Raw genomic sequence first — 12836 nt, 5'->3', positions numbered from 1 at the left:
CTGTAGACTTTTGCAGATCCTTTAAGAGTATGATAAAAGCCATGAAAAAAAATCAACCCAAAAACATTAAATGCAATTAAAAAGATGATTTTTAAAAAGAAGTCATCCTTGGGCCCGGCGCGGTGGCGCAAGTGGTTAAAGGTCCTCGCCTTGCACGCCCGGGATCCCATATGGGCGCCGGTTCTAATCCCGGCAGCCCCGCTTCCCTTCCAGCTCCCTGCCTGTGGCCTGGGAAAGCAGCAGAGGACAGCCCAAAGCTTTGGGACCCTGCGCCCGCGCGGGAGACCCAGAAGAGGCTCCTGGCTTCGGATCGGCATAGTATTGACCCGTTGCGCTCACTTGGGGAGTGAATCATCAGATGGAAGATCTTCCTTTCTGTCTCTCCTCTCTGTATATCCGCCTTTCCAATAAAAAAATAATAAAAATAAATCTTAAAAAAAAAAAAAAAAAGAAGTCATCCTAGCGTCCAGCACAATGGCTCAATTAGCTAATCCTTTAAGTGCTAGGATCCCTCAGCACCAGTTCATGTCCTGGGGCTCCTCCACTTCCCATCCAGCTCCCTGGGAAAAGCAGTGGAGGACGCGCCAAAGCCTCAGGATCCTGCACCCACATGGGAGACCTGCAAGAAGTTCCTGGCTTCAGATCAGCTCAGCTCCAGCCACTGAGGTCCTCTGGAAAGTAAACCAGTGAATGGAGGATCTTTCTCTGTATCTCCTTCCTTCTGTAAATCTGCCTTTCCAATAAAAACAAATAAATCTTAAAAAGGGGGAGAGGGAGTGAGGGAGATGGAGAAAGAGACAGACAGACAGACCGAGATCATCCTATGTGGGATGGACCAGGCTAGGCTACAGTACAGATCAGCACATGCAAAAACCCAGGCTGGGAGTGGAGCTAGTGGGGTTACTGGGAATTGCCTCAACTAGGCCATGACACTTGATGGCGTGTGTGAAGATGGCACGTAGTGGGCTGGGCTGGGCTGGGCTGGGCTGCAGCACCCATTGGTTCATGTGAGAGATCAGCATGGGGTGCAACTGACCAGGCAGCTATATCCAGTGGTATGTGTTGGCTGGTGCAAGTGGCAGACCAAACCTGATCCTGCACTGGCTGGCACACACAACAGTCAAGTCTGAAGTTATCCCAGCAGAGGTTTCTTGGTGTCTCCCCAACTAGATCACTGGACTAAAACTGCGGCCACTGGGAAAACTACAAGATAGGTGGTCCAATCTTGGAGCATATGTATCAGGACTGGGACTCAGGTACTGATGCCGGTGCAGGGACAGCAAGGCCAGATGCACACAGGGGACATGACAATCAGGTCATCTAGGCCAGCCAGGCAAGTGTCTTGTCAGAGGATGGAAAGCAGAATAGGATGGACAATTCTCCTGGCCAAGCTTTGCAGCAAGTGACTGCGTCTACGGACGCACACTGAGGTGGACTTGGTCAGCGAATAGACTTTGGAAAGATTTTTCTCAACCCTGGAGCAACAAAGCCAACAGTGTCTCAGAACAATCAAGAACACTCAAGCTGACACCTTTGGGACACTCTTCCTCACACTGGAGTCTCTAAGCGGCATCAAATGACTACCCCCTCTCCCCCAGGTGCTGATGCGGTTAGACAGCAAGGGGCATCCCACCTCCCATCGTCAGCATGAGAATAAGAACAACTGAAACATTTGTCTCACCCACCTTCCTCCATACCTGGATTCTCCCCACCCCATACCTCAACCATATAAACAATACTAAAAATAAAATTTAAAAAGAACCGATTCTACAAATACAGATAAAAAGTTCCCAGTAATGTTAAGGAGTTCACAGGCACCCTGAAGCCCGTCTACAAACCTGCTGATTAAACAGTCCCCCTCTGTTCCACTCAACTCCTCTTCACTCACCCTTTATCTTCCCCCTTCCTCCCCAAAAAAGAAACCCCAGGAACACACAAAAAAATGTGCTAAGCTATAAAGTAAAAATTTATCTAAAAAGGAGCACATTGGTAAAAGGTTTGACTTTATCTACCCAGCCCTAGGTTACAGGAAATGACCAAAGGGACAGGCTAGAGGTCCCTTGGGACAGAGGACAAAGGACTGATCAGGCCATCTGAGAGCCCCAGTAACAAGGCTTCACGTGACATACTAACAACACCTGTCCTGTTGTTCACACAATGCTGAAGGGAGGGGCTGCCCACACCTGTAGCCAATGAACCCCAAGGGTCCCCTTCTATCTGTATCTCATTTCCCCTACACAGAGGGACTCACAGCCAGGCACTGTGGAGGACACCCAAAAGTAACTCAATCCTTGAGCCACCTACATGCAGGTACTGTCCTGATCATGACCACTTTACAGATGAGAAACTGAGGCAATGAGGTAAGGGCCTTTGCCAGTGCAAGTAACTGATGGAGCAGTAATTACAACCCAGACGTTGTGGCCCCACAGCCTGTGTTCCTAACCACGTATTAGGACAGCCCATCTTGACTTTTGCAATGTGGTTCTTATAAGCAACTTTGGGGCCCAGAGCAGTGGCCCAGCAGCTAAAGTCCTCGCCTTGAACGTGCCGGGATCCCATATGGACGCCGGTTCTAATCCTGGCAGCTCCACTTCTCATCCAGCTCCCTGCTTGTGGCCTGGGAAAGCAGTTGAGGACGGCCCAAAGCTTTGGGACCCTGCACCCGTGTGGGAGACCCAGAAGTTGTTCCTGGATCCTGGCTTCAGATCGGCATAGCATTGGCCGTTGCGCTCACTTGGGGAGTGAATCATTGGACGGAAGATGTTCCTCTCTGTCTCTCTTCCTCTCTGTATATCTGACTTTCCAATAAATAAATAAATAAATCTTTAAAATAAATAAACAAATAAGCAACTCTGAAAATCAGGCAGAGACAAATCCCTAGCCACACAGTAAATCTTCGGAGCAATAAAGCTACTTTTTTAACCCAGGAAAAAAGTCGTCTAGAACTGCTGACCTCTCCCCAGTCAAAAAACGGGAAGGCTGACGAAAAATCCTTGAGGAAGGAACAGAGATCTTGGGACTGTCTCTCAAAATGTGGCCCCAAGTCAGCAGCTCTGCTGCAGCCTAAGCAGGCAGCCCAGCAGATCAAGACGAAGCAGCAGATGGAGACAGAGCGGAGATGCAGCAGGCTCAGCCACCGCTGGGATTCCATGTATGCAAGTTCTAGCCTCAGCTCCTTCACCTCTGATCTAGCTACGCACCTGGGAAAGCACCAGAGGATGGTCCAGGGGCGTGGGTCCCTGCAACCCAGGTGGGCGACATGGAAGCTTTGGCTTCTTCTTCCTGTCCCAGTTTAGGCTGTTGGAGCTATTCTGGAAGTGAACCAATGGATGGGAGATTACCCTCCATCCTGTCTCTGTAACCTCAGCTTTCAAAAAAAAAAAAAAAAAGGCAAGGGTACTGACAGAATGCCAGTGTACCTACAACCACCAGGGCTCACCAGTGGAAGGCCACAGAACCTCAAGACAGCTGGGCCTTGCAGCCGTGCAAGATCTTTTTCTGAGGGAAAAGAGGCCCATGCTGAGAGCATGTGAAGGGACTGGAGGAGCTGGCAGTCAGGAGTCAGAGCTGCGACTCAAATTCAGGTGCTGTGTAAAATGGGGTTAATGTCAACTGTTACATCTAAACCACAGTTGTCTGGAGGACTTGGGCTATTTTCTAAACAGGGAAAGAGGATGCTCAGCTGAAAATATTATTTCCAGTATGTTATGTCGAGGCCTGAATTAGGGACTTCGTTCTCAGCTAGTGAGGTGCCACACGAGTCCATGCACACAACAGGTGAGAAAGATGAGGACCAGATCCGTCAGGTCATTGCCTGCAGCTGCCGAGGGCCAATCAGCCATCAGGGGTCTAAACCAGCATGATCCCAGCAGCTGTTCCAGCTTCACAATGCAACCGTGCTTTCACTGAGCAACAAAGCACAGAATCCACAGCTAGACGACGTCACGGGAAAACAGAGGCAGTGCTGGGACCCCAAGCCAGATGTCCTGACCCTCACCCCCAGGACAGTCCCTCTGGTCACCTTCTGGTACCAGCATGTTCTCATTTATCTGTTTTTTCACAACATTAATGAAAGCACTAAAACAAGAAAGGAAATTAAAGGACTCACATTTGTGTTACCTTTGTTCCCCCACAATGTTTTTTTTCCCCACACTTCATGACTGACTCAATCACAGGCTTTGGGCTGTTTTACACACCCGCACAGTGAGCCCCCTACACAGTATTGCCCATTGGTACAACACATGCTCAATCACCAAATTTCCAAGAGACTAGGCCAGGCATGATAGTGTAGTGATTAAAATACTTGGCTTGCACACACCGGGATCCCATCTGGTTGCCGGTTCTAATCCTGATAGCCCTGCTTCCCATCCAGCTCCCTGCTTGTGGCCTGGGAAAGCAGTCGAGGACGGCCCAAAGCCTTGGGATCCTACACCCCCATGGGAGACCCAGAAGAAGTTCTTGAATCATGGCTTCGGATTAGCTCAGCTCCAACCGTTCACTTGGGGAGTGAACCATCGGACAGAAGATCTTCCTCTCTGTCTCTCCTCCTCTCTATCTGATTTTCCAACAAAAAATAAATAAATCTTCTAAAAAAGCGAGAAAGAGAGACTAACTATTCAGAAGAACAAATGTTGCCAAGGAAACTCTCTGGCCCTCTGGTCGACATCAGCATGTTTTAGACAACCACAAGCCAAGAAAGAGTCTCCAAGACAGAAAGGACCAGAAGACAGAAAAGACCAACATCGTCCCAGAGTTGGAGCAGGAGGATCTCACGTTTCTTCTGAATGACCTGTCTGAACAACACAACCCCCAAGGCTGCCAGAATCAGATCCCTTCTTTCATCCCCCACCCCCAAATATGTATCCCTTCCCAAGGAAAGCACAGAATCAGGTCTAAACCCCGAGCGAATGGATCTACACCAGAGAAGCATGAAATGGGCAGTCAGGGTCATCGGCACGGCCCAGCTGTAAAACACGTGAGCCAAGGGGCTCTGACACACCAGCTGGGTGACTCCAAGCCTGTGACAGGTAACTGCCACAGGTATCTGGCAATATCCCTGCCCATCACTGCTGGGCAGCCTGGTGCCTTTTAGGCCTCATGGTTTCTCATTTAGCTTTGTGCATATATGCTGATTTTTCCAGAGCTGGCTGTTTCACAGAACTCTCAAAAAGGGGGAAAAAATCTCTACAAACCTGAAAAAATAGGAACCAACCAGAAGTGAAAACAAAGCACCAGAGGCGGCAACAGGGGTGGGCACCTTGGGGTGCAGGCCAACCAAGGGTGAGATGTGAAAGCCTGCCAGACAGCAGTGACAAACAGGAGGCAGGAACCTCAAGGCCAACCACCAGAGGTGACAGGAAGTGAGAAGGTGGGGAGTGAGACAGTGGAATCAGGAGAAGCAGGCTGAGGCCAGCTTCCCTGCAAGAGCTGATGAGAAAGTCAAGATTCAGATATCAGCTGGGAGAAGGGGAGTGGAGACAATTGCGCGGCAGGGAGGATACCAACTAGACGGTCCACCTGCACCTGAGGCTGGACCAGGCAGGACACGGAGCACCGGCATCAAGTGTCATACAGACAGGATTTCTGCCACCACTGCACTCCCAGGGCTGGCACATGACATTCCAAAACAATGTGTTCCAGGGTGAATATCACACTGATGTCTGGGTGCAGCTACTGAACGGCAGGCGCTGGGGACAGCAGGAAGAAAGCATATTCATGCCTAACCCTAGGGCTGAACTGCTTACTCACGAACAGCCCAAGTTTCCAACACATTAGCACTCTGACCTGGCCACCAGTGAAGAAGCTACAGCGCCAACCCTGCATGATGGTTCAACTGACTAGTCCTCTACCTGCAAGCGCCAGCAGCCCATGTGGGCACTGGTTGGTGTCCCAGCTGCTCCATTTCCCTTCCAGCTGCCTGCTTGTGCCCTGGGAAAGCAGCCGAGGATGGTTCAAAACCTTGGGACCCTGCACCGACTGCACCCATATGGGATACCTGGAAGAAGCCCCTGGCTTCAGTTCAGTTCCACTCAACACCAGTGTAGTAGCCATTCGGGAAGTGAATCAGTGAATGAAAGGCCTTTCTATCGCTCCTTCTCTCTGGATATCTGCTTTTATAATAAATATAAATCTTAAAAACAAAAACAAAAGGGTAAGCTACAGGGCTGGCAGCACTTCCCCACCAACACTGAGACTAAGGGCGTCGATCTCAAGCTGGCCACGGCAGTTCAACGCCAGCTTGTTGTGCTGGCTCCTAGCTCATATTATGCCATAATGGCAGTCATGGTTATCATAAGAACAAATCGATACTAACCACCACAAAAGGTCTTATCAAAAGCCTAGCCCTCACAAACAAACCTTGTAACTGTCCAGAAAACTCCCATTCATCCATTCTAACTCACCTCCAGCAGGTCTTCCCTGATGGTCCCTCCTCAAGCTGGTATTCTGCCACACAGCTTACATTCACATCATCACGCTAATTTTAAAATTTCCCCTACTAGACTACGAATTCTTTGAAGAACTGCTTCCTACTTCTTTGTGTTACCAAGGCTCAACAAAGTGCCTGACAGGTCAGCAAAACCAATTCCTACTCAACTAGCGGCAATTAAATGCCACCCCTCCGCTCCTAGGATGACAGTGACCACTCCCACAGCTGAGAGCAGTGTCTGAGAAGGACAAAGGCACCAATGGTGGAGCAGGGAGGGTCTCCAGGGCTGCCTGGGGGTCTGGGTCAGGCAGAGCTGAGGCAGCAGTGGCTCCTGAAGCCTCCAGTGTAGGACGGCTCCTCGGGTGTACTGGACACCACCTCACAGAGGCTCAGGTTCTTTCCAAGCCTCGTGGCTCACACACTACTTCCCTGACTGAGGTGTGGTGTCATGGCAGGGCGTGTAAATTTGCCAGGGATGCTGGCATCCCATATGGCACTGGCTGGTGTCCTAACTGCTCGACTTCCAACGTACCTCCTGCTAGTGGCCTGGGAAAAGTAGCCAAAGATGGCCCAAGTCTCTGGTCTCCCACAACTGATGTGAGAGACCTGGATGAAGCTCCAAGCTCCAAGTGCCATGGTGCCATCTAGTGAGCAAACCAGTGGATGGAAGTTTTCTCTTTCAAAACTGTTAGCTACCCATGAATGACCACAACAGCAAAAGCTAAGTTCAAACAGAAGCATCTCCTAGAGGTTTCTGGACTACGATGTGATGTAGATTTCCAAATACCTACGGTCAACTATCTCTAAATTCCCTTGCAACCGACATTCAGTTACTTCAGAAATGTTGTGCTGTCTGCCATCATGTCCAGGTATCCTGCAAGGCAGATGCCCCCCCGAGGGGGGGGCCCTGAGGGGGGAGAGGGGTGCTAAAACACAACACACCTGGGCCCAGCACAGCAGACCAGTGGCTAAGGTCCTCGCCTTGCACGCACCAGGATCCCATAAAGGCGCCGGTTCTAATCCTGGTAGCCCCGCTTCCCATGCAGCTCCCTGCTTGTGGCCTGGGAAAGCAGTACAGGGCGGCCCAAAGTCTTGGGACCCTGTACCCACATGGGAGACCCGGAAGAAACTCCTGGCTACTGGCTTCAGATCGGCACAGTTTTAGCCTTTGCGGCCACTTGGGAAGTAAATCATTGGACAGAAGATAGAAGATCTTCTTCTCTGTATGTCTCACTTTCCAAAAAAAACAAATCTTAAAAAAAAAATCCAAACTGCCACTGGGGAAAAGGTGAAGGGCACAAAGGAATCCAGAGAAGAAAAGATTAACCCAAATACAAGAAGTAAAGACGTTTGGAGAAAGAGAGAGCTTCACCAGGACCTTAATGATGGGCAGAGCCAATGGGAGAGACCAAAGGGGTGCACCACCACAAATCAAGACGCGAGCAGGGACACTGCAGTGGACGCAGAGGCAATGCCTGGATCAGTCCCCCGCCAGGCTGAGTAAGCACTGGGAGCACTGGGAGCACTGGGCTGGGTCAAGGTAACTTCCACAGGGAAACTTTAGATACTGACTTGACTCAGCAAGGCCAGAAAACAGGAACTCAAAAAAAAAAAAAAAAAAGAAAAAAAAGGCGGGCATTAAATCATAAGGCTGTGAAAGAGCAGATGGGGAAAAGTTCAAAAGTTGGTAATTTAGGATACATTTAGCCGAGCTGGTCTAATTTCCCAGTTGACTCAAAGAGGCTACAGAAGGAACTCCAAGGAATGCAGCTGAACCCGCGAAGAGAAAGGACGCGATGTGTTTGGCAGGCTGGTCCGAGTCTCACCCTGCACCATCTCCTGGGGTCTGGTGCTGGCTCTGACAGTCGCTGTGCCGGGACCCCAAGGCCCCTCACCCGCAGCGGCCTTCTCCTCCTCCTCCTCCTGCCGGCGCTGCCCCTGAACGCAAGCAGGTGGGCCTCCCCAGAGCCACCGAGGGCACCTGCTCAGGCCACGCCAAGCAAAGCGACCACAGGTGTCGCTCCCAGAGCCATGCTGGCGTCCCCCACAAGCAACCCATGGGGCGCGGCTGTCCTCGGGCTCTAGAGCATTCCGAATCTCGCCCGGCGTCAGGCACACCCTCCCAACGGCAGAGGGTCCACTCTCGGGCGCGCACCCACCCTCCCGGGGGGCCTGGCGGGGAGATGGGGCCCGAGCGTCCCTCGGGAGGAAGGGGTGCCTCGGCGAGGGCCGAAGTCGGGAAGCTGCCGACGAGGATGCCCCAGTGCCGAGCAGGCGGCGGCAGGCCGGGCCCGGGGCGGAGCAAGGCCAGCGGAGGACGGACCCTGCGGCGCGGCCTGCGGAGGAGATGGACGCGCGAGGAGGAGCGTCACGCGCGGGCCGACGAGGGACGGACGGACGTGGCGGATGGTGAGGGAAGCCGGGAAGACAGAGGTGCGCTGCTCACCTTCTTCACCGCCGGCTGGAATTGGAAGTCGCCGGCCTCTTTGAGGTCCAGCCAGATCATGGGCATGCGGGGCACGGCCTCCATGGCGGCTCCTGCCTGCCGGCCGCCCCGCCGCTTCCCGGGCCGCCTCAGCTGCTGCCTCAGCCGCGCGCACGGCCCCGCCCCTCCACGCCGGAAGTCGCGCGTCACGAGGCTCGGGGAAGGATAAAGAGGTGGAGCTGAAGAGCATCGCAAGGCCTGCCGGGATATGTAGTCCTCGCGCGTGGTGTCTAGCGTGGGCGCACGATCGCTGATGCGCAGGCGCGGACACGCCCGGCGTGGAAATGGAAAACAGGAACACGGGAATGGTAGTCTTCCTCAGCCATTCTGTGAGGGCCGGTGCTGGCTTGTCGCCTCTTCCTGTACCTCACTCGTGTGGACTTGTCCTGCCCTCCCCTTGTCGAAGGCCGTGAAGGGCTTTGGGCAGGCGTTACAGTGGAAAGAACATGGCTGGAGAGCCGCAGGGGGGTGAGGGTGGTCACCGGGAGTGGCCGGAAGACAGGTGGCTTTGGCTCGTATCGGACACAGAGTTTGGAAAGATCAAAGTTCTGACGATGGATGGTGGCAGTGATCACACAGTGTCAATGTACCAGTGCCACTGAACTGTACACTTGAAATGGGTTAAAATTCTAAATTTTGGAGAGCTGGTTGAGCGGTCGCCTGCAATCCCAGCATCCCATAGAGGTACTGGTTCAATTCAAACCTGCTCCACTTCTGAGCCAGCGCCCTGCTGCTGGTCTGAGAAAAGCAGTGGAAGGTGAGCCGGTGCAGGCCTGCTGAGGTCCTGGCCACACCTTCAGGTGGGCGGCACCAGCATTGCCCACCCATTTCTTAGCTGATTAGGAGACCACAAATGGGAAACAGCTGTAGGCTCCGGCCCAACAAGGAGGGGTCAGGGAATGCTTAAAATCCCAAGACACTTCCAAAGACCCCTTTGGTGTCTCTCTCTCCCTCCCCTTTTGAGAGGCACCCCACCTCCCGGTTTTCTCTTCCGAGGTGCTTCCTCTTCCCTCCCTTCCCTGCTCACCTGGTCCCTTCGCAAATAAAACTCTTCTGTCTGCAACAGATTCCCGGCTTTGTATTTCTATACTAAGTGAGGAAAGAACCTACCGGGCATTTCTGGTAACAGAGGGAAGGTAGTTCAAGTGCTTGGGCTCCTACACCCACGTGGAAGACCTGGAGGAAACTCCTGGCACCTGGCTTTAAATGGGCCCAGCTCCAGACACTGAGGCATTTGGGAGTGTTGTTAGATCTTTCTGTATCACCTTCTCTCTTTGTAACTTTGCCAAAAAAAAAAAAAAAAAAGGAAAAAAAAAACTTGAAAGAACAGACTCTTCGTTGTCACTGAAGGTGACAGTGGAACTGGTCTTTTCTGCTGTCTCCCTCCCGTGTCAGTTGTCACCAGTGACCATTTCTTACCAGGTCTTCACACTGCAACCCTGTCTCCAACTTCAGTCGGGTTCTGAGGTACTGAAGGTTACTTAGGACTTGCACGATTCAGCCCATGACATAAAATCACAGTAACCTGGGCCCAGCGCAATAGCCTAGTGACTGATGTCCTCACCTTGAACGTGCCATGATCCCATATGGGTTCTAATCCCGGCTGCTCCACTTCCCATCCAGCTCCCTGCTTGTGGCCTGGGAAGGCAGTCGAGGACAGCCTTTTCTCTCTGCTCTCCTTCTCTTTGTAAAAATCTGCCTTTTATTTTTAAAGATTTATTTTATTTTTATCACAAAGTCAGATACACAGAGAGGAGGAGAGACAGAGAGGAAGATCTTCCGTCCGATGATTCACTCCCCAAGTGAGCGTAACTGTGCCGTTCTGAAGCCAGGAGCCTAGAGCCTCTTTGAGGTCTCCCATGCGGGTGCAGTGACCCAAGGTTTTGGGCTGTCCTAGACTGCCTTCCCAGGCCATAGGCAGGGAGTTGAATGGGAACTGGAGCTGCCGGGATTAGACCCAGCGCCCATGTGGGATCCTGGTGCCTTCAAGGTGAGGATTTTAGCTGCTAGGCCACTGAGCCGGGCCCAAAATCTGCCTTTCTAATTGCTTCTCGGCCTTTTCGCTAAGATCAAATGTAAAAATATATAATAATTTTTTTAAGGATTCATTTATTTTTATTGGAAAGGCAGATTTACAGAGAGAAGGAGAGAATTTAATGTTTTTATCTGGGCCTGCAAGCACTGCCATTATTTCAGCAGCAAGTCTTACCAAAGACGGATATTGGTGTATTGCCACTAGTCCAGCACTAGGGGGTGCTTCTGTTCCAGATTTGCTCCAAATTCAGTTTGCCACCTATTGTGCTCGATTGGGCAGCACATATACTAAAAATGGAACAATACAGAGAAGATCAGCATGACCCCTGTGTAAGGATGACACGCAAATTCGTGAAGCGTTCCATAATTTTTTTTAAAGCAGTTTGGTTTTTTTTGAAGATTTATTTTTATTATTTTTATTGGAAAGGCAGATATACAGAGAGGAGAGACAGAAAGGAAGATCTTCCGTCCAATGATTCACTCCCCAAGTGAGCGCAACGGCCAATGCTATGCCGATCCGAAGCCAGGAGCCTCTTCCGGGTCTCCCACGCGGGTGCAGGGTCCCAAAGCTCTGGGCTGTCCTCGACTGCTTTCCCAGGCCACATGCAGGGAGCTGGATGGGAAGCGGGGCTGCCGGGATTAGAACCGGCGCCCATATGGGATCCCGGGCGTGCAAGGTGAGGACCTTAACCACTTGCGCCATCGCGCCGGGCCCGTTCCATATGTTTTTGTAAATTGTTGTTGATGTTAAGTTGTGGCTTTCCATTGGAAGGGATGATATTCTGCCAGCTCTGCTTTCAGATGGTCTCCCCAAGAAACTGTTGAATTTATCTGGACAATAAGATGCTGGACTCTACACATAGCACATGCTTGCCATGAAAGAATCATGACTGGATTTGAACTGTAATACTGCAACACGGTGGAGGAGCCCGCCATGCGGGGGGGGCCTGCTCCATCCAAACTCTAGACCTGTCCTCATGAGCCCTAGGAAGAGTGTGTAAGGGTAAATGAGAACCCAGGACTAAGCTCCAAAACCTCATATGAAAATCAGATAGAAGGGGAGAGTCAGGAACAGGGATGATCTTTCAGACAGGAGCAGCAAGCAGCCTTAGAAACCAGAAGAGACAGGAAGTGAGGGGCTTGTAAAGATGCAGACAAGCTAACTTTGGGAATTGCCAGCTTTGCACTATGGGAGAGAAAGATCTTTTGTCTGCTGATTCACTCCCCAAGTGGCTGCCAGGGTCAGAGCTGAGCAGATACGAAGCCAGGAGCTTCTTCTGGGTCTCCCACATGGCCCTGGGTCCCAAGGCACTGGGCCACCTTTGACTGCTTTCCTAGGCTGCAAGCAGGGAGCTGGATGGGTAGTGGGGCTGCCAGGATTAGAACCAGGGCCCATATGGGATCCCAGCGCATGCAAGGCAAGGACAATAGCTGCTTCCATCCATTGATTCACTCTGAATCCACCAATGGCAAGAGCTGAACAGATTCGAAAACAGAAGCCAGGAGCTTCTTCTGAGTCTCCCACGTGGGTTCAGGGTCCAAAGGCTTTGGGCCGTCCTACACTGCTTTTCCTGGCTACAAGCAGGGAGCTGGAAGAAAAGTGGAGGAGCTCAGACACTAACTGGAACCCATATGGGACCCAGTGCACACAAGCGGAGGACTTTAGTTACCAGGCTACAGCGCTGAACCTAAGCTGCAGCTGGTTTTTTTTGTTTGTTTTGTTTTGTTTTTTTCAAATTTATTTTATTTTATTGGAAAATCAGATAGAGACAAGGAGAGACAAAGATCTTCTGTCCACTGGTTCACTCCCCAAGTGCTGTCAAAGGCCAGAGCTGAGCCAATCTGAAGCCAAGAGCCAGGTGCCTCCTCTGGGTCTCCCAAATGGGTGCA

At 51.5% G+C, this 12836-nt stretch overlaps 1 protein-coding gene and 1 non-coding gene across 4 annotated transcripts in view; one reads left to right on the top strand and one right to left on the bottom strand.

Moving 5' to 3' along the window:
* Positions 1-9005, bottom strand: part of PTPN23 (protein tyrosine phosphatase non-receptor type 23) — a 29239-nt gene extending 20234 nt beyond the window's left edge. For 2 of the 3 annotated variants that reach the window (XM_040994372.1, XM_040994373.1), the window contains exon 1: positions 8874-9005. In XM_040994372.1, coding sequence (XP_040850306.1) covers positions 8874-8957 — 84 coding nt within the window. In that variant the 5' untranslated portion in view covers positions 8958-9005. Of the gene's footprint in view, positions 1-6401; positions 6414-8873 lie in introns of those variants that run through there. The other variant, XM_040994374.1, reaches the window with a different exon arrangement.
* Positions 9006-11210: 2205 nt separating this feature from the next.
* Positions 11211-11317, top strand: LOC121166189. Its single transcript, XR_005885353.1, has one exon. It is a non-coding gene; the product is annotated as a U6 spliceosomal RNA (small nuclear RNA).
* Positions 11318-12836: the final 1519 nt, after the last annotated feature.

This window comes from Ochotona curzoniae, unplaced genomic scaffold (assembly GCF_017591425.1).
Source record: "Ochotona curzoniae isolate NIBS_2020 unplaced genomic scaffold, NIBS_Ocur_1.0 contig_908, whole genome shotgun sequence".
NCBI lineage: Eukaryota > Metazoa > Chordata > Mammalia > Lagomorpha > Ochotonidae > Ochotona > Ochotona curzoniae.
Note: the sequence above shows the minus strand (reverse complement) of the source record. Positions and strands in the feature narration are given on the sequence as shown.